Source organism: Garra rufa, chromosome 15 (genome assembly GCF_049309525.1).
Source record: "Garra rufa chromosome 15, GarRuf1.0, whole genome shotgun sequence".
Classification (NCBI taxonomy): Eukaryota; Metazoa; Chordata; class Actinopteri; order Cypriniformes; family Cyprinidae; genus Garra; species Garra rufa.
Window position 1 is genome coordinate 34,629,131 of NC_133375.1, and position 20,910 is coordinate 34,650,040.

Consider the following 20,910-nt stretch of genomic DNA (forward strand, 5'->3'; position numbering starts at 1 on the left):
ATAAACACTTGTTTGAAATGAGCCACAGGTGCCTGTCAAAGACAAGTGTCTTTCATAATAACCTACTGCTACAGGTTTTAATACATGAAAATATAAAACTAATGGTAAATATAGAGTACCTATTTAAAAATAGCACTGCTGCAAGCTGAACTACATTTTTTTAGTCACATGACAGGGATGTCTCTACAGTGAGTAGTGGTATAAAAACTAAAATTTAAATTTCTCATTTTAATGCAAGCTTTTTTTTTTATCTCTTTCAGAGTAAGAGAAGATTTGAGAGAGACTGTAAGGAAGCGGATCGCGCCCAGCACTACTTCGACAAGATGGACGCCGACATTAACGTGACTAAAGCAGATGTGGAAAAGGTATGTATCACATGTGTGCATGAGAAGAGACAGATCCTATCACAAACCCCTCATTCTCCATGACTGCTTTCATCCTTTTCTGTGAGTCTGTGTGGATGATCCCTCTTTGAAACGGGGCGGTGGTGACGGATGCTGATATAACCGATGTCAAGTTCAACTTTTTGAAAGTTAGAGTGAATCTGCCCTCATACCTTATACCTCACCTGCTCCTACCTTACAGTACCTTCCCTGTACTGCAGAAAAAATGCTTTTTTTCAAAGGGAAGTGGGACAGTAAGCACAATAAATCTGTGACCATATTGGTACCCGATAATATGTTTTGTTTTGTTTATTTGCAGCCCATTAGGCAGATGTTTAAAGGGATCATGTTGTATATACTTTCAATTTAAACAAACCAGATAATTTCTAGTTCAATTCCAGGTTTCAAAAATGTAAACAGTGTACCATCTTTTGTACTGTACAATGAAATACGTAAGTAAAATTATAAACTTGAGCTTTAGTATGAAAAACATTTAATTAATAAAAATTAAGCTTAATTTAGATTAATGTACTTTATTTTATTTTAAGGTAATTCGTTTTGTCAGCTCTGCCTGATTCGTTACTCGCTAGTATAAGAATGTAAAGACAGATAAGCTTTAATAGTGTCTCAAATTTAATCTGCAGTTTTATATTACAGTTTTGGAAATTTGGAAAGTTTGTTTAATTTCTGTTTCAGACATTCAATTCAAAAATGATTAGCGATTGTGATTTCTGTGAAAACAAATCTATTTAAAAAAAATAATAAAATAAAAAAACATTTATATTGTCAAAAGGCTAAAAAACGTAAATAAAATGTTCTTTAATTCTAAAAATCTAAAAACTGTTTAAATGCTTTAATTATAAACATTTTAAGGGTACATTGGATGCGCAGTTCACTTTTACATGGTGTTTGCATATACAGTATCTCACAAAAGTAAGTACACCCCTCACATTTCAGCAACCATTTTAGTATATCTTCTCAAGGGACAATACTATAGAAATGAAACTTGGATATACTTTAAAGTAGTCAATGTGCAGCTTGTATAGCAGTATAGATTTACTGTCCTCTGAAAATAACATACAGCCATTATTGTCAAAATAGCTGGCAACAAAAGTGAGTAGACCCTAAGTGATAACAGCAGTATGTTGTTTAACCATGCAAAGCTACATGTCCCATTCATCATGTTTATGTTTTTGTCTGCTTGACAGGACCATACAAACTGTATATCTTGTATTAGAGCAGTTAAAATTTTGTGCTTTAAGTACAATTCTCTCATACTGACCACTGGATGTATAACATGGCATCACATGGCAAAGAACTCTATGAGGATTTGAGAATTAGAATTGTTGCTCTCCACAAAGATGGCCAAGGCTATTAGAGGTTCAGTAACACCGAAAACCGAGTTACACTACAGTGGTCAGGGTCATACAGAGGTTTTCCAAGATGGGTTCCATTCAGAACAGTCGATCGACGAAGTTGAGCACTTGTTCTGTGCGTCAGGTGCAGAGCCTGGCTTCAAAAAACAGATGCATGAGTGCTGCTAGCATTGCTGTAAAGGTTGAAGAAGGAGAAGGTCAGATTGTCAGTGCTCAGACCATACGCCGCACACTGCAACAAGTCGGTTTGCATAGGCGTCTTCCCAGAAGGAAGCCTCTTCTGAAGCTGGCTCACAAGAAAGCCCGCAAACAGTTTGCTGAAGACAACCTGTCCAAGAGCATGAATTACTGGAACCATATCCTGTGGTCTGATGAGACTATAAGAAAAACTTGTTTGGCTTAGATGGTGTCCAGCATGTGTGGCGATGCTCTGATGAGGAGAACCAAGAAAACTGTATCTTGCCTACAGTCAAGCATGGTGGTGGTAGCATCATGGTCTGGGGTTGCATGAGTGCTGCTGGTACTGGGGAGCTGCAGTTAATTGAGGGAAACATGGATTCCATTATGTATTGTACATTCTGAAGCAGAACATGATGCCTTGCCTCCAGAAACTAGGCCGAACTGCAGTTTTCCAACATGATAACGACCACAGACACACCACCAAGATGACAACTGCCTTGCTGAGGAAGCCGAAGGTAAAGGTGATGGGGTGGCCAAGTATGTCTCCAGACCTGAACTCTATTAAGCACCTGTGGGGCATCCTCAAGTGGAAGGTGGAGAACAGTGTTGTTTTCGTCAACGATGACGATGACGAAATCATTTCGTTGACGCCACTTTTTTTTCATGACGATAATGAGACGATGACGAGATAAAAATGGCTCGTTGATGACTAAAACATGACGAGACATGTGTGAGTTTTCGTTGACGAGACGAGAATAGACGAAAATGTTAGTGGCTGGTCCGTCAGACGTTTAAAATGCATGACATTTCTGCTTATTGTGCATGCCAATTAAAACCGAAAAAGTATCTGCCGCTATGGCAAGCCGTTTTAGCATTAAATACTCTTTGCCATACTAGTATGGCAAGCCGTTTTAGCATTCTATCCTTGTTTGGTTACGCTCAACACGTCACATTGTTGTCACTCAGACAGACAGACGATTAACCATGATGGCGGCAGTTTGCACACAGGGTGGTCGCAAACGGTGAGAGGACCTATGGGTGTATTTCAAATATATGTCTTTTATGTCTAAAACCATTCCTTCATTATTGTAATTATTGGTGAAAATAGTCGATCCGGAAGCTCACATTGTGTTGAACTATAGATCTGCTATTTTCACAACTTATAAGTGACACTACCAAACAGCAAAATACTTACTGACCTACATTAATTTGTTAAAAGACTTTTTCCCCTTTTTTTGACTAAAACTAGACTGAAACCTTTTTGACTTTTCGTCGACTAAAATTGGACTAAAACTATCACATTTAGAAGTGACTAAAATTTGACTAAAACTAATAAGCATTTTAGTCCAAATGACTAAGACTAAATCTAAGATGGTTGTCAAAAACAACACTGGTGGAGAAGCACCATGTGTGTAACGTCCAGCAGCTCTGTGAGGAGTGGAAGAGGATCCCAGCTACAACCTGTGCAGCTCTGGTCAATTCCATGTCCAGGATGATTAAGGCAGTGCCAGATAACAATGGTGCTAACACAAAATATTGACACTTTGGACAAGTTAACTTAGAGTGTACTCACTTTTGTTGCCAGCTATTTTGATAATAATGGCTGTACGTTGAGTAATTTTCAAGGGAATCTAAATTTTTACTGCTATACAAGCTACACATCCAAGTTTCATTTCTGAAGTATTGTCCCTTGAGAAGATAATACTAAAATGGTTGCTGAAATGTGAGGGGTGTACTCACATTTGTGAGATACTCTAAGTGTGTCTTAGCAGCGTGTGGACATAACCACCCTACAATGATAAAAATCCATTCACTTATTTTTATAATCCTTAAAAACCCTAAACAGTCTCAATTATTAAGCCATTTTGATTTTCTCGTCATCGACTTATGATGTTATATTACTCAAGTCCCGCCCATAACCGCTGATGGACTATGCCATATTAGCATATTTCCATTTCCCCCCTCAGCCTGTTGTCAGCTGTCCGCCATTTTCTCTCTGTTCAAACAGCTGATGTAATAATGTCTCGAAAGCATCGTGTTTTGGATGGTAACGTGTCACGAAATACACAAAAAATGGAAGAGAGGGGCGGGGTGAGCAGTAGCTCATTAGCATTTAAAGACACATGCACTAAAAAAGGTTGCTGTGAACAGAGCTGTTTTTGACAAGGTAAAAAGTGTGTTGTTTTACATCACCATTGAGGAATTTCAACCAACGTATGTTGCAGACATTTCATGAAGACCCTAAAGAATTATACCAACTTGTGGTAAATGGCCATTCAATGTCCCCTTTAAAAACATATATAAAAATGCAATTTCTGAATTAACAACAACTATTGAATCAACAATTGAAATCTTTAATGATAAAAATAATAAGCTTACACACCACAAAATGTAGGTAGTTTTAACAATGACAAACAAAGACAACTAAAATAAAAGTGACCTGTTTGTTATGAAGTCCAAATGAACAGATTTGGATTTGGTTTTGCCAAATGTGTAGATGTCTTCTTAAGTAACTTCTGTTATTAGTGTGTCTGTGACACTAATCGACTCTGTCTTTGTTTTTTAACATGTCTTAAAGCGGTGTTCTCTCAAGGTAGGTTTGATCCAAGAGTCGTCTTTGTCGGTGGGGAATTTGTTAACTTGTTCGGTGTATTACCCATATCAGCAAAGAGTGTTTGTCGTAATTTTTCTTTGTTTTTCGTTTTTAGCTTCTGTTACGTTCACGTCTATGCTTGCAGCGAATCTTTCCTGTATTCACCTTGTACAAATGTACAGAATAAGACTTGTCATGGAAGACGTTAAAATGCATTTCGACTGCAAAAATGGGCTATGTTGTAAGGGTTACAACGGAGACTGATTTCACAAAATCAATGGCAATTACCGCACAATTTACTGTCAGCCACAAAAAGTCCTGAGTCTGAGAGTCTGTGCACACTGTCTGGTTCATGTACATGCAGTTGTTTATGGACAGTGGCCCCAAAAAGCATTTAGACACTTAAAACTGAATGAATTTCATTGCATTATTTACAGTATTAAATTTAGTGGCAGAAGCACACTTTTCAAGCAAGTTTTTAAATGATTAACTATAGATGTATTGTTCACTTTGTGGTTGTAAAATTTTAGTGGAACATGTTCGTAGTTAATGGGATGAACAATATCTGTAGTTACGGAGCTAGGAGGAGAACTTTTATTAAAAATGACAAAAACACCAGCAAAATAGTTTGGAAAGTAAAGCTTTTAATTGTTTTGCATATGCAACTTGGATTTACAGTATATTTTGTGTTTAATGCAATGATGCTTATAAATTTGTGAATGTGACTTAAGTGTCTAAATGTTTTGTATGGTCTGCTGTGTGTGTTTAGTTAGTATGCATGATGAATGGGTGTCTGGTGCGATTAATTTGGATCATTTTGACATTTTGTTTTTTGAACTTTCATTGTCATTTTTGTGTGCGTGTGTTTGTGTGTTTGTTTTCTCACACACTGTTGGCCATCATGTTCTTCTTGTCAAAGTCTTCTTCATCGATAACACACAACCATACTACTTATACTACTTCTGGATTGTATTGTTAATATGTAATAGAGTACTTAACCATTAGCCAAAAGTGATTTATACAAGCAGAGCGCAGTGAGTAAGATATCCCACAATGCAATGCATTAAACTTGACCTTCTATTTCTACAGAGGACATGCCGACAGTGGTGGCTAAAATTATTAGAACACTAGTATTTTCACCAGCTAAAAAAGGTTTAAAGTCACTTATTATTATTCTGTTCTTTTGCTGTAGTGTGTCAGTAGGAAATATCAGTTTACATTTCCAAACATTCATTTTGCCATTAATTGTAATAATCCAGTGAGATTTAAGTTTGCACAAGGAGTCTGACAACAGCCAGTGCTCCACACAGAGATCTGATCTCATCCTCATCCAGTCTGTCTGGAATCACATGAAGAAACAGAACAAATGGAGAACTGTGGCAGAAGAGACCTACCTGCAAAGCTACAGTACTGTTAAAAAGTTTAAAAGTTTAAAAATGCTGTAAAATGAGGATGCTGTCAAAAATAATGTCATAAATAGATTTTCTTTATCAATTAACTTCTATTAACTAAATTAAATTAACATTTGGTGTGACCATCCTTTGCATTTTAAGCAGCTTTTGCCCTAGCTGCACTTGCACATAGTTTTTCAGGTAGCTTTGCAGGTAGGTATTTCTTGAAGCGTCTTGGAGACGTTGCCACAGTTCTTCTGGGTTTAGTCTGTCTCAGTTCTGTTTCTTCATGTCATTCCAAACAGACGATGATGATGAGATCAGATCTCTGTGTGGAGCACTGGCTGTTGTCAGACTCCTTGTGCAAACTAAAATATCACTGGATTTTTACACTTACAGGCAAAATGAATGTTTGGAACAGCCAACTTTTTTCAATGGAAAGTAGCTAAACCCAGCTTGAATAGTCGCCAAATGTCACTAAATGACGTCATGCGTTAATTAGCATATTCATGACATCAGTGCGTCGCATTGTCTTGCCTCTCTGTGCTCACATACTGTATTTTTAATGCAACCAAATTCTCAAGAAAACGGTTTTCATTTATATATTTCATAGATATATTAATACATTTTTCTTTTGTCAGACAACGGGGTAAGTATGAAATAGTGACTGAAACGCAGCCCATTAAGACTACATAACCAGCTCTCGAAGATATTAATCTATACTAAAATCCTGATTCATAATCACGACATTGTCTAATGAAATAAAATACACATACGATTAAGACAATGGCTGTGCTGTGATTTCGGCTATACTTGCATATAAAATAGAGTTAGTTTTTATCTGAAAGTGCTGCTCCTCTGCCGCTCTCTGAACAGAGCAGACGCAGATAGAGAAAGAGAGAGAGTCTCATGAACTAAATAAAGTTTGTCCAAGAAGTCGCTAGATTTGTCGCTAGGCGTATTTTTGGAAAAAAGTCGCTAAGGTGGTCTGAAAAGTTAAATCTAGTTAGCTTGGCAACACTGGTTTTGAAATGTAAACTAATATTTCCTACTGACACACTTCAGCAAAAGATAGAAATAAATTTATCTTGTGAAAATACTATTGTTTTAATAATTTTGGCTGTATATTTAGCATGGCTAATATGTTAATCAAGAACATTTCTTCATTTAGTCAAGTTGTGGGAACAATTTGTTTTATTTGTGACCACAATTTTTTAAATTCGGACCACAATTTATTAATTTGTTCCCTCATTTTAGTAAACCGTGGTCAAGTTGTTTTGTTCACTTGTTTGATTTAATTAAAACGAGGCAAAAAAAAGTGTGTATAACGTGGCCACAATTTACTAAAACGAAGGAACAAATTCTTAATTTGTACCCACACTATACACTGCCGTTCAAAAGTTTGGGATCAGTAAGATTTTTCTTGCTCATCGAGACTGTTTTTATTTAATCAAAAATGCAGAAAAAAAATAATATTGTGAAAGATTATTGCGATGTAAAATAATGTTTAATATACATTTAAATCTAATTTATTCTTGTGATCAAAGCTAAATTTCCATCATCATTACTCCAGTATTAAGTGTCACATGATCCTTCAGAAACCATTCTAATATGTTATAATTTTTGTTATCAGTGCTGGAAACAGTTGTGCTGCTTAATATTGTTTTGGAACCTGTGATACTTTTTTCAGGATACTTTGATGAATGAAAAGTTAAAAAGAACAGCATTTATTTAAAATAGAAATCTTTTCAAACAATATACACTACTGTTCAAAAGTTTGGGGTCAGTACATTTTTGTTCTTTTTTTTTTTTAAAAGAAATTAATACTTTTATTCAGCAAGGATACTTGCACTTGTACTGGTATGTCTTTTTTTTCGTAATTCAAACTGTTTTTAACTGGTTTATCGCCCAGCACTATATGAATTTTTGTATATGAAAGTGTTCAACAATAACATCTGCTTAACTAAATAAATGTACTGATGCCATCACATGTCAGTTAAGCTGTAAATTAACTAACAGGCATGTTTTTGGATAATGCACATTTTATGTGTTCATATATATATTTACTCAGTAAATATTATGTCAAGTGAATTATTTGCATCTAAGTGAAATTGTCTACTAAAAAACAGTCATATATCAGTTAAACTCTATAAAAGATAACTGTGATTTACAAATCTGCTAAATGAATTACTGATAAACAGATCTTTAGCTGTGTAGTACATCATTTGATTATATTTCTGTTTGATCTGTGATGTTTGCGTTGTTTGTCCTCTCTCACTCTTTTGCACAGAGCGTTCGGTTAAGTGTGTCGATTACTGACTGTATCGATCTGAAGTTGACACCAGACTACGCTTATATCTTTCTGTAATCTGCTAATTGACTCTCTGTGTTTGTTGACTTGTGTCATGTCATAAAGGTGATCGTTTTATTTGTCAGTCCTTGCCCTTTACGTTCTAATGTCATCCTTGTAGAAAGGATCCTAATGTGTTTTTCGCTCTCTGTCTCTTGTGTTTTCTGTCTATGTAGGCGAAACAGCAAGCTCAAATGAGGCATCAGATAGCAGAGGACAGTAAAAACGAGTACCTGACCTACCTGCAGAAGTTCAACAAGGACCAACATGAGCACTACTACACGCTTATACCACATATCTTTCAGGTAAGAATGTCTCTTGATCAAATTAAAATATTCTCATATTTATAAAAAAACAAAAACAAATGTGATCTTGGACCACACAACCAGTCTTAAGTAGAACCGGAATATTTTTAGCAATAGCCAAAAATACATTGAATGGGTCAAAATTATTGATTTTTCTTTTATGGCAAAAATCATTAGGATATTAAGTAAAGATCATGTTCCATGAAGATATTTTGTAAATTTCCTACCGTAAAAATATAAAAACTTAAATTTTGAGTAGTAATTGCTAAAACTTCATTTGGATAACTTTAAAGGCGATTTAGATTATTATTTAGAATATTTCGATTTTTTGCACCCTCAGATTTCAGATTTTCAAATAGTTGTATCTCAACCAAATATTGCCATATCCTAACAAACCATACATCAATGAGAATGATGTATAAGTCTCAGTTTTAAAAAAATGTACCCTTATGACTGGTTTTGTGGTCCAGGTTCACAAATATGTTGGACCAGATGGAACATAAAAGGCATATTGAGTGTTCATAATGTAATCAAAATGTGTTTTCTGTCTTGCAGAGGATACAGGAGATGGAAGAGAGGCGGGTGGGCAGGGTCAGGGAGAGCATGAGGGTGTACACTGAGGTCGAGCGTAAAGTATTGCCCATCGTCAGCAAGTGTCTGGATGGCATGACCAAGGCAGCTGAATCCATCGAGCCTAAAATGGTACGTTAAGTGCTGCGACTCCTTTGTGCTGAAAATGCACCACAGTTCCGGATTACATAGCCATCTGTTGATCAGCCTACTGCTGGAAAATCCTATTCAGCGAAAATCTTTTATAAAGCCATGAAATACTTTTTTTATCAGCGTGGTTGAGAATCAAGGTTCTTGTTTAGAATTGTTTTTGATTAAAAAAAACACACAAACACACACACACACACACACACACACACACACACACAGCCCTGTCAGTGATCGTCTGAATTCATGAACTAATGACTCTTTTAAATCAGTTCTTTTAATGAGTCAGTTAAAAAAAATATTTGCAAATGCATATTTTTTTCTTTCTAGAGCATCAGTGACCATTTTAACCTTCTATAATAGTTCCATAGTGTGAAAAGATGGATCTCAAAACCATACAGTCATTGTTGGAAAGGGTTCAAATACACAGAAATGCTAAAAAACCAAAGAATTTTTGTGGGACCTGAAGGATTTATCTGAAGAACAGCGGGCAGTTTAATTGTTTAGGACAAACAAGGGACTCATTAACAACTATCACTACACACACACACAAAAAAAAAAATAGCTGTGGAGCATTCAAGTAACAACACAGTATTAGGAATCAAGTGTATGTAAACTTTTGTATACCTACTGTATATTGTGTATAATTATATACAACTGTAGTGTGGCTATTTTCCTATTTTTAACCAGGAGATTTAAATGCTGAGGTGCCTTGTAAATTTATTTTTACAGACATCCGCATGAGACACAATTACTGTCCAAACAGGGCTTTAGACTTAGAGAACTACTTAAATCTGAAGTGTAATATCTGTGCTACAAATTCCTATCCATAAAAATCACCAGTTCTAAAAATCTGTAAAAAATCATTTTTATTTGTTCAAGAGCTTTTCATATAGTGCTGTTTAAAATGTGTGGTTAGTAAAATGTTATGTTTTTTATATATATTTTATGCTTACCCAGGCTGCATTTACTTGATCAAAAAAAATATTATTATGAAATATTACTACAATTTAAAAGAACCTATTTTAATATATTTAAAAATAAGAGTTTTCCGGCTTCGGGGTGAATTAAGTTTTTCAAATGAAGCAAGTGGATGACTAATATACCAGACTGGATTTCTGTGATTATCGCTGGCCCACTTACAAGCTAACGAGCGGCGATCGTCACAGAGCGTCGTCGTCCAGGTTACCATCAATAATTTACAGCTGCGGGGGAATTGCTGGCAGCTAACGGGGCTGATGTGCTTGTTGTTTGTCTCATCTGCTAAATCCCGTTCCAGCGCTCATGTGGCCATCACCGTCCTGTCCAAATATGGCAGATGGGGAGTCTAATTTCCACCGCAGCACTAATTGACTCATACAAGCTGGGTTTTGCAGCAGATTTGAAGTGGCTTAGCAACAAAGACTTAAGCCTCTCTGTGGCTGTGTGTGTGTGTGTTCTTTCAGAGACAGTGTGCTGGCCATATGAAGTGGACCGCCATAAAAACATCCTCCTGTAGAAAGTTTGTTTACATAGTAGGGTTATGCCATGTACAGTATATGTATATTAAAATAGGTCTTGGTCTGACCTGAACACCAGTAAAGGGATTAGATGAAGGGGATTTGCAGCAGTCAAAAAAAAACATACACAGACAAAATCAAATTAAACCCTGCGGCTGGTGACAATACATTGAGGTCTTAAAAAATGAATCAATTGGTCTGTGCAAGAAACTGAACAGTATTTATAGAATTTTTTACCTCTGATACATTGCAATGTCCAACTGTCCTGGGCGCATTCACAACAGTCTGCGCGTGACGAAGAACAAGCAACCATAACTCGATCAGGCTCAAAAGTTGGGGTCGATGAAAAGTCAACATTCCCAGATGAGTTTGCGCAAGCAAACATAATCTTTTAGTTTATAATCGGTTGCAACAATCAGGATAAGCACTAGGGGTGGCACGGTACATGAAAAACAACCGAACCGTTCGGTTCGCTTGTCTCGGTTCGGTGCGTGTGTGCGTCGCACGGTTCAGCGGTTCAACGCATGCGCAATGTAGCCTCGTGAGTGTCCTTTTTGCGCGAAATAAGAGGTGTGTGTAGACATAGAGACAGTAAAAGTGGAGTGCTGCAGGTTACGTCACGTGTAGAAATGGCAAGTGGGAGAGATAAGGAAGGCTGCCCGGAGTTGGAGGATGCACCAGCTATGATACGCTGTTCATCCAACTTGGCTGTGCTTTCAATTTCATTAAAGGAAAGGATGAAGCTGATTGGTTGGTTCATGTCACATGGCCTGCGGTGAGCTTGCGGAATTTTGAAAAGTTGAGATGTTTTTATCTCGATGCGGCGCGGACGCGCCTCGAAAAAACGAGCGTGTTGCACCGCGTCGCTTCCATTACGAGCGCGCATACCACGCGTCTACATTTGAAATAACAAACTTGAATGCGCAAAAGAGGCTCCATGTGAACGGCCCTTTAGCCAGGTCAGTTGTGTGGGAACAATTTGGATTTCATGTTACCTATGATGAAGACGGGAATAAAAGAATAGATCGAACTGAAACTGTGTGCAAGCATTGTGGAAAATGCATATAATATGCTAACGGCAACACTTCTAATTTGTCAGTTCATCTGAGAGGACATCACACCAGTGTGTTGGTAGACATGCAAGTTAATTCTTCAGTTCAATCTTTATGTGCTAAAAAGTCACATAAATTCCTGTGGAGATACACATTGTCCTGTTTTTGCCAAATAAATGAAAAGCATGTCATCAATGTCTTCTCTATTGCTGTATCAAATCTCCCCTAGCTTTCCTCAGAGATGGTCTCAATAATGTGCTTAAAGTCAAGTCCAATTCAGTTTGTGCATGATTACATGATAAAACTTTTTTTTTTAATAATGTATCCTAAATTGTGGATAATCAAGCTACATTTCATGTGCCAAAACAAACTTCTGGAGTGTTAAAGATTAAAATAAAAAAAATAAAAACAAGAACCGTACAGAACCGAAAACCGTGACCTAAAACCGTGATACGAACCGAACCGTGGGTTTTGTGAACCGTGCCACCCCTAATAAGCACAAGTAATTACTATTTTGAGTAGCCATCGTACCCACAATCTCTATGTGTAAACAATGAGTGACGTATACAAACAATAGTTCACTTCCGCGCATCCGTCTACTATGCCAGAGCATGTTGATGCATCACGTGCCGGCTGTTGTGAACGTGCTCAGGACAGTTGGACATTGTGGTGGATCTGAGGTAAAAAATGATATAAATACTGTTCAGTTTCTTGCACAGACTGATTGTTTCATGTGTTAAGACCTTAATGTAACGTCACGAGCCACAGGGCTTAATTTGGTTTTGTCTGTGTATGTTTTTTGACTCTCAAAGCAGTGGGTCCCATTGACTGCCATTATATAAGTAACAAACTGCAATGGTTTAAGTTAAAAATCGTTTCTGTTCTGCTGAAGAAATAAAGTTAACTTCATCTTGGATGCCCTGGGGGTAAGCAGATAAACATAAAATTTTCATTTTTGGGTGAGCTAAACCTTTAATATTGATTTCAAAAGGTCTTACATTTGGGGACGGAAAGGCAAGAATAGCGATATGGCTTGATGTGACGATTAAACTTTAAAAGGCTATGATTTTATTAGATAAACATGTGCCCTGCATGTTTCAAAGTTAAGACAAAGTAACTTCTATATTTCCGCGGTTCCAAAAGTGCCACCTGCTGGCAGAAAATGAATTGGTATTTTCAATAAGCCCTTCAGCTGTTTTTGTTCAGACCTATGTGAAAATCAACATATGTTTTTACACTCCAAGCACTAAATGTGAACTGGTGGATCGACAAGATGATAATGCATTATAATAATCTCAGCAATTAATAATAATTCACTCATCCATTTTCTTAAAAATGGTTTAAAGGCTGAAATGTGAAGTTTATCATATTGTAAGCATTTTTGTTTTTTATGAAAACCTGTATCTGAACTCATTTTACAGTTTAATATACCATAGACATTGCCCTATACTCCACTTATATGGCATTCATTTTATTTCTGCAGATCATCAAAAGGTCTTAAACAGTCTTAGATTAGAGCCTAAAAATCCTGCAGATACCCTGAAATAAAGTGCTTTTTAACTAGTTAAATAATTTAAATAACTATATATTTTACACTATATTTTTATTTTAAGATTTAACATTGCTTTGCACAGACTTTAAATTCATTTAGGTTGAGGTTTCATCCTAATCTCTCTCTTCTTTTGTTATAGCACAAAGCCTGATGTGTTTTTGTCACTGTTTTTAATCTCAGGACAGCAAGCAAGTTGTAGAATCATATAAGTCTGGCTTTGAGCCACCGGGTGATGTAGAGTTTGAGGACTACAGCGTGTCAATGAAGAGGGCAGTGTCAGAATCAAGCTTCCTGAACGCTCGCGGAGAGAGCAGACGCCGGAGCAGGAGCAAACTGTGGCCTTTACTCAAGAGAAATAAGGTACGACATCAAACGGATCATAAAAACCTGCTGAAATCACAAATAAGCAAACAAAAGAACGAAAAACTATGCTGTTCATTATTGGCTGGTTAACAATTCATTCATTGATAAAATAATTCATGCCATTTAAATTCAAGTAGTTTTATTGCTATTAAAGAGTGTTCATGCAACTAGTTTCATGCAGCTTGTTATAATGGAATCTTGTAGTTTTAATAATGTAATTCATTATCTGTTTATGAATTAAGAAAGCAGTATTTAAACTTTAAAATATTGATGGGATAGGAAAAGTATTTTAATGAAACAATTCCAGGTATATAATGAATATAATGAATGAATAAGCACATAAAAGAACTGAAAACTTTGTTGCTCATTTATAGCTCGTTATGATAGAGTCATGAAGATTTATTGGCGAATATAAATGTAGTTATTTATATTAAAGTAGTTTTATTGCTATTAAGGAGTGTTTACAATGGCAGTTTTTTGTAACTTGTTTCATGCTGAATGTTATAATAGAATCTTGTTATTTTGAATATTTATGAAGATTAATAAATTGTTTAATATGTTGGTGGTTGTTTTGATGGTACCAGTTTTCAAACGTGGAAATATTAAGATTGGATAAGAGAACATATTTTAACAAAAAAAATTAAACACATCCCCTTAAATATACACTGCCAGTCAAAAGTTTTTGGACAGTAAGATTTTTTATGTTTTTTTTTTCTGTTCACCAAGCCTGCAGTTATTTGGTCCAAAAGCAGTATATTGTAATATGTTTACTATTTCAAATAACTGCTTTCTGTTTGAATATATTTTAAAGTGCAATTTATTCCAGTGATCTAAGCTAAATTTTCTGCATCATTACGCCTTCGGTGTCACTTGATCCTTTAGAAATAATTCTAATATTCTGATTTGCTGTTCACGAAATGTGTTTTATTATTATTATTATCAATATTTAAAACAGATGAGTACATTATTTTCAGGATTCTTTGATGAATAACAAGATTCAAATATCAGCGTTAAAAGCGTTTGTAACATTATACACTATATACCATTCAAAAGCTTGGATTCAGTAAATTTTTTTGCTTTAAATTGATTAAAAGTGATAAAGACATTTTTAATGTTACAAAAGATGTCTATTTCAGATAAATGCTGTTCTTCTGAACTTTCTATTCATCAAAGAAACCTGAAAAAGTTCTACTTCGCTGTTTTCAACATAATAATAATTGTTTTTGAGCAGCAAATCAGAAAATTTGAATGATTTCTGAAGGATCATGCGGCTGGAGTAATGATTCAGCTTGGAAATCACAGGAGTAAATTACATTTTAAAACATATTCAAATAGAAAACAGTTATTTTAAATAATACAAATATTTCAAAATGTTACTGTTTTTGCTGTACTTTGGGTCAAATAAATGCAGGCTTGGTAAGCAGAAAAAACTTCTTTAAAATCTTACTGTCCAAAAACTTCTGACTGGTAGTGTAGTTTGCAGGGAGTTTGTCATAGCGTGAGCAGTTTTTAACATTGCCCTTGGAAGTTTCTCTCTCCTCATCTTCTCTCTTCCTGTCTTCCTCCATTCCATTTCTCAATGTGCTCCATCACACCTTCATCTGTAGCTTATGTCTTTGTTAGCGTCACCCCGCCAGCCCCCTCCCCCTCCCCCCACCTCCCCGTCCCCGGACGGCCTCCCCAACGGCCCCCAGTCCCCACAACAGCCCAAGGAGCCCCTCAGTCAGCGCCTCAACGACTTCATGGGCACCAAACACAAAATGCACTGCCTGCGGAGCCTGAAACGAGGGGTAAGTTCACGAGCCGCCATGTCACCTTTGTGTCTTTCGTATGGATCTGATTGGACGACTCCAAAGACTAAAGCACCATCAGCTCAGTCTGGATATAAAGTGATGTTTGGATGTGTAACATGGCTCGTTCTCATGCTTTTTGTCAACACCATCCTAAACATATCTGTCTTAACAACTACATAAGTGTGTGTATTAACCGCTTTCCCTAACACGTTTTTTGTCTTAACATTCACAGCTTTCTCTAAAGCTGGTAAGTCTGACTTGCTATAAAATCCTTTTGCTTTAACAATTTTCATAACAAATAACTATACAGAGTTTATTTTAGTTGGACTATTTTTCCAGTTTCAACGCTTGAGGTAAAATAAGTTATTAAAAATGAGTAAATAAGGTTTGCTAATATGTGCTGGGCAGTCAGTGGGTGTGTTTTCCTTGGTTATATCCTGTTTATTTAATGTTTTTAATGCAGGTTTTGAATCTGTTTGTGTTTGGTTTGGTATTTTTCACTCATAACTGTCTGTCTCTCTGCAGGGAACAGGCCAGGAGGACTACAGTCATCTGCCCCCTGAGCAGAGGAGGAAGAAACTACAAGCCAAGCTCAATGACGTTAACAAGGACATTCAGAAAGAGATGGATCAGAGGTAAATCATCCAGTAGCTGCCATGCTGGTAATAGTATCAGCCTTTCTTTCTGCCAAATACCTAATCATCATGCGCCAAAACTGTTTATAACAATACTACAGCTCAAAGTTTGGGGTCAGTAATGTTTTTTGAAAGAAATCAATACCTTTATTCAGCAAGGATGCCTTAAATTGATCAAAATTGACAGTGAAGACATTTATAATGTTCTATTCCAAATACAATCTGTTCTTTTGAATTATCTATTCAAAATCTCATGGTTTCAACAAAAATATTAACTGCACAACTGTTTTCAACGGTGATAATACATGTTTACTGAGCATCTAATCAGTGTATTAGAATGATTTCTGAATGGTCATGTGATAGTGAAGACTGGAGTAATGGCTGGTAAAAATTCAGCTGGTAAAAAGTATTCATACCCTTTTCTGGGACACTCGAAATTTAGCTCAGGAGCATTCATATTGCTTCTAGATGTTACTACACTTCTAGTGGAGTTAAACTGTGGCAAATTGCATCACAGGAATAAATTACATTTTAAAATATATGAACATAGAAAAACTTTATTTTTAATTGTAATAACATTTCATATTACTGTTTTTACTGTATTTTTGATCAAATAAATTAAGCTTTGGCAAGCATGAGAGACTTTATTCAAAAACATTAACAAAATAACTTACCAACCCCAAATTTGAGAATGATAGTGTACATAATTTAATATACATTGCAAAATTATTCATACCCCTTTATTTTTTTCACATTTTGTTTTGTTGCTGCCTTATGTTAAACTACTTTAAATTACTTTTTTCCCCCACATCAATCTATACTCCCTACTCCATAATGGCAAAACAAAAAATAGGTTTTTAACATTTGTGCAAATGTATGAAAAATAAAAAACTGAAAAGATCCAGTTGCATAAGTATTCATACCCTTTTCTGGGACACTCGAAATTTAGCTCAGGAGCATTCATATTGCTTCTAGATGTTACTACACTTCGAATGGAGTTAAACTGTAGCAAATTCATTTGAATGAGTTTGATTTAGAAAGGCACACACCTCTCAGAAAAGGTCTAACAGCTGAAAATGCATATCAGAGCAAAAACCTGAGGTCAAGATAACTGCCTGTTGAGCTCAGTGACAGACTTGCGTTAAGGCAATGATCTAGGGAAGAGTTCAGAAAAAAATCTGCTGCATTGAAGGTTCACAGAAGCATGTAGCCTTCATTATCCATAATGGAAGACGATTAAAACAATTAGGACTCTAGAATATGTCTTCCAGCCCCTATCCAAGCTGACAGAGCTAGAGAGGTGAAAAGGTGAGGCAAAGAATGGCAGATAATTGCCAAATGCAGATGTGCAAAGCTTGTCACATCATACCCAAAAAGACTTGAGGCTGTAAAGTTGCTTCAACTATGTACTGAGTTAAGGGTATGAATACTTATGCAATGTACTTATTTCAGTGTTTTATTTTTAATAAATTTGTAAAATTTGCAAATCTGGTTTTTGCTTTGTCCTTATTATGGTGTATGGAGTGTAAATTGATGTGGGGAAAAACTAATTTAAAGCAGTTTAACATAATGCTGCAACACAACAAAATGTGAAAAAAATGAAGGGGTATGAATACTTTTGCAAGCCACTGTACATGACCAGACATAATGCAACAAACTGTCACATGCAGTTCAAATGCACATGCTTCTTGTTTTTACTAACTCTTCTTATTGTAATTATTTGCAGGGACGCCTTGACTAAAATGAAAGATGTTTACATAAAGAATCCTCACTTGGGCGATCCAGACAGTATAGATCCACGGTTAGAAGAAATCACACAAAGCTTGGAAAAGTTGCAGCTTGAGGCACATAAATTTGAGGTGAGGCCCTCACAAATTCAGTCCTCAGATACCTTCAAATGTTGTTTTAAAATATGGATTTTGAGATCCAAGAGACTAATAATGAATGTAAATTATGCAGTTTGATCACTGGAATGATTGATGATTACAAATTAACTGAAAGATCTGTTGTTTCATGTCTTTTCAGGGCTGGCTGACAGAGGTGGAAAGGAAGTTACTTGAAAAGGGATCTGAGTCTCAGAGAAGACAGAGCAGCCATTTTGACTCGCAGGGCAACACGCCTCTTACAAACAACTACGGTCAAAACCGAGAGAGGTACTTAAGTCCCTAGACAGATGTCCTGAATGAGATTATATAAATATGATTGACGGTTACATGTTTTTATGTCTCATGTAATAAGTTTATTTTCAAAATTTCCCAAGCTCAAATTTTTTGACATTGGCAAATTAGACATTAGATGGATTGTGAGTTCAGTACAACCTCATATGAGACGTTCTGACATTAACTGTATAATCTGACTATAACGTCAAAGTTAATTTGGTCTGTTTTACGCATTGCATGTCTTCTGCACATAGTCCGGATGGCAGCTACACGGAAGACCCCAGCACAGAGACCACGATGCAGTTCAAATCTCGCAGTACTGAGTTCGATGACGAATTTGACGACGAGGAGCCTTTACCTACCATTGGAACATGCAAAGCACTTTATCCATTTGAAGGTAGCGGAAAACACTAATTGGATCATTTTCCAGAAAGACAATTTGATAAAAATTATGTTAGAAATTCATGATTATTAATTGGTTATGGAGCCTTTTTGCAGTTCTCGGGATAAGAAGTTAAACTACTATCAACCAAAATGGGTTAATTTGAGAAATATATTTAGTCAAGTGTGCCTAAACTCTTGCCTGCCGCTATATATATATATCAGTATATAAGTTTCATAATGGATAAATCACAAAATTATACACAATTTAAAACTTAAAATTAATAAATAAAAAACTAATAAAAATAAAATTAAATAAACAACAATAAAAATAATTTAAATCACATTTAAGAATTAAAATTACAATTTTAAACTTATTTTTAAAAAAAACTATAAAATAAAATGTAAAAATTAGTCAAAACACCTTTTTACACCTACATACAAAAATATACAAAATTTAAAACTTAAAAATTAATAAATAAAAAAAATATATAAAAACAATTTTAAAAAAATAAGAATAAAAGTGCAATTTTAAACAATTTTTCTTAACTAAAAATAAATGAAAACAATAAGATAAATACATTTTATTTATTTTAATATCAAATAAAATGTAAAAATTAGTAAAAACACATTTTACACTATTATATACAAATAAATATACAAAATTAAAAACGGAAAGTGAATAAATAAGACAAATGGAAATAAAAAGGTAAAAAAATTAAATAATAAAAATAATTTAATGATTATTTTATGAATTAAAAGTGCAATTTTTAAACAATTTACTTAACTTAAAAAAAACAAAAACAAAGTAAATAAAATGTAAAATGAGTAAATACCTTTTTTACACCATTATAAACAAAATATACAAAATTTAAAAGTGACAACAATAAATGTAAATCATATTTAAGAATTAAAACAATTTAAACAATTTACTTAACTGAAAATAAATAAAAACAATAAAATAACTATAAAATAAAATGTAAAAATGAGTAAAACCATATTTTTTAACAAACCATTATTTTTTTAACAAAATTCAAAACAAAATAAATGATTAAAAAACAGAAATAAAAATAACAAAATTTAAAAATCAAATAAACAAAAAAAATAATTTAAATTACATCTAAGAATTAAAAGTGCAAACACCAGTACAACTTTTTACAATATTATATACAAAAATACACAAAATTAAAAATTGAAATGAATGAATAAAAAACTAATTAAAATGAATGTTAAAAAAAAAAACAACAATAACAAAATTTAAATTACATTTAAGAATTAAAAGTGCAATTTCAAACTAAAAATACATAACTCGAAAATAAAATTTATAAAAAAATGAATAAAAACACTTTTTTACACTATTATTATTTAGGATAAAAAATAATGAATTCAAAATGAAAAAAAAAAAACAGAAAGAGTCAAATTGGTTATTAGATGAGGCTGATAAAATTATTAAAAAGTTCTCATTAAAAAAAAGTGATTATTGTAATTTTTATAAGTTGACATGCTTGTTTTGGAATCAAATACACATTTGTGTTTTTGTGTGTATAGGTCAGAACGAAGGTACCATATCCATGGCGGAGGGTGAGATGTTATACGTAATCGAGGAGGATAAGGGTGACGGATGGACCCGTGTTCGCAGAAACGAGGACGAGGAAGGATACGTGCCCACATCCTACATCAAACTCTTTTTGGACACGAATGCCAAAGGTGCTATGACATACATATAATCCCACGTCACAGAACACCCGGAAAGCGTTTTTAGTGAACGCTGTTTTACTGTACTACAGACAGTGCACTTCCTGTTTTTACAAGTTCAAGATGCCATGTGTCATTTGTCTGTTTGGTCATTGATTAGGTTTTGAATTATTGCTCCCTTAGACTTTATCAAGTTCTGCATCCTCAAGGGTACAGCGAATTAGGCAATAAAGACACAGCTGCAGTGTAATTTTGATATATCTGATGGAAACGGCTGCTTTACCAACATATCATGTTCACGTTTAGCGTTATAGCGTTCTGCTATAACCAAGATATGTAGATACTCATGTTCATATTTCTAATGATCTACAAGCAATCAGATTAATTCTACTTTTAGATTAAGAATGATTAGAAAATGTCAAAAGCAAATATTCTGAAACCTTCTGGCAATAAAAAAAAAAAAAACTATTTACTAATATTTTGACC

At 34.8% G+C, this 20,910-nt stretch overlaps 1 protein-coding gene across 1 annotated transcript in view; it reads left to right on the forward strand.

The window, feature by feature from the left end:
• The window catches only part of fnbp1a (formin binding protein 1a), a 34,669-nt gene extending 14,213 nt beyond the window's left edge, over positions 1-20,456 (forward strand). The window contains exons 6-17 of the mRNA XM_073819436.1: positions 261-365; positions 4,518-4,532; positions 8,450-8,578; positions 9,134-9,280; positions 13,579-13,758; positions 15,369-15,551; positions 15,787-15,801; positions 16,080-16,189; positions 17,916-18,048; positions 18,215-18,342; positions 18,603-18,745; positions 20,278-20,456. Coding sequence (XP_073675537.1) covers positions 261-365; positions 4,518-4,532; positions 8,450-8,578; positions 9,134-9,280; positions 13,579-13,758; positions 15,369-15,551; positions 15,787-15,801; positions 16,080-16,189; positions 17,916-18,048; positions 18,215-18,342; positions 18,603-18,745; positions 20,278-20,456 — 1,467 coding nt within the window. The remainder of the gene's footprint in view (positions 1-260; positions 366-4,517; positions 4,533-8,449; positions 8,579-9,133; positions 9,281-13,578; positions 13,759-15,368; positions 15,552-15,786; positions 15,802-16,079; positions 16,190-17,915; positions 18,049-18,214; positions 18,343-18,602; positions 18,746-20,277) is intronic.
• Positions 20,457-20,910: the final 454 nt, after the last annotated feature.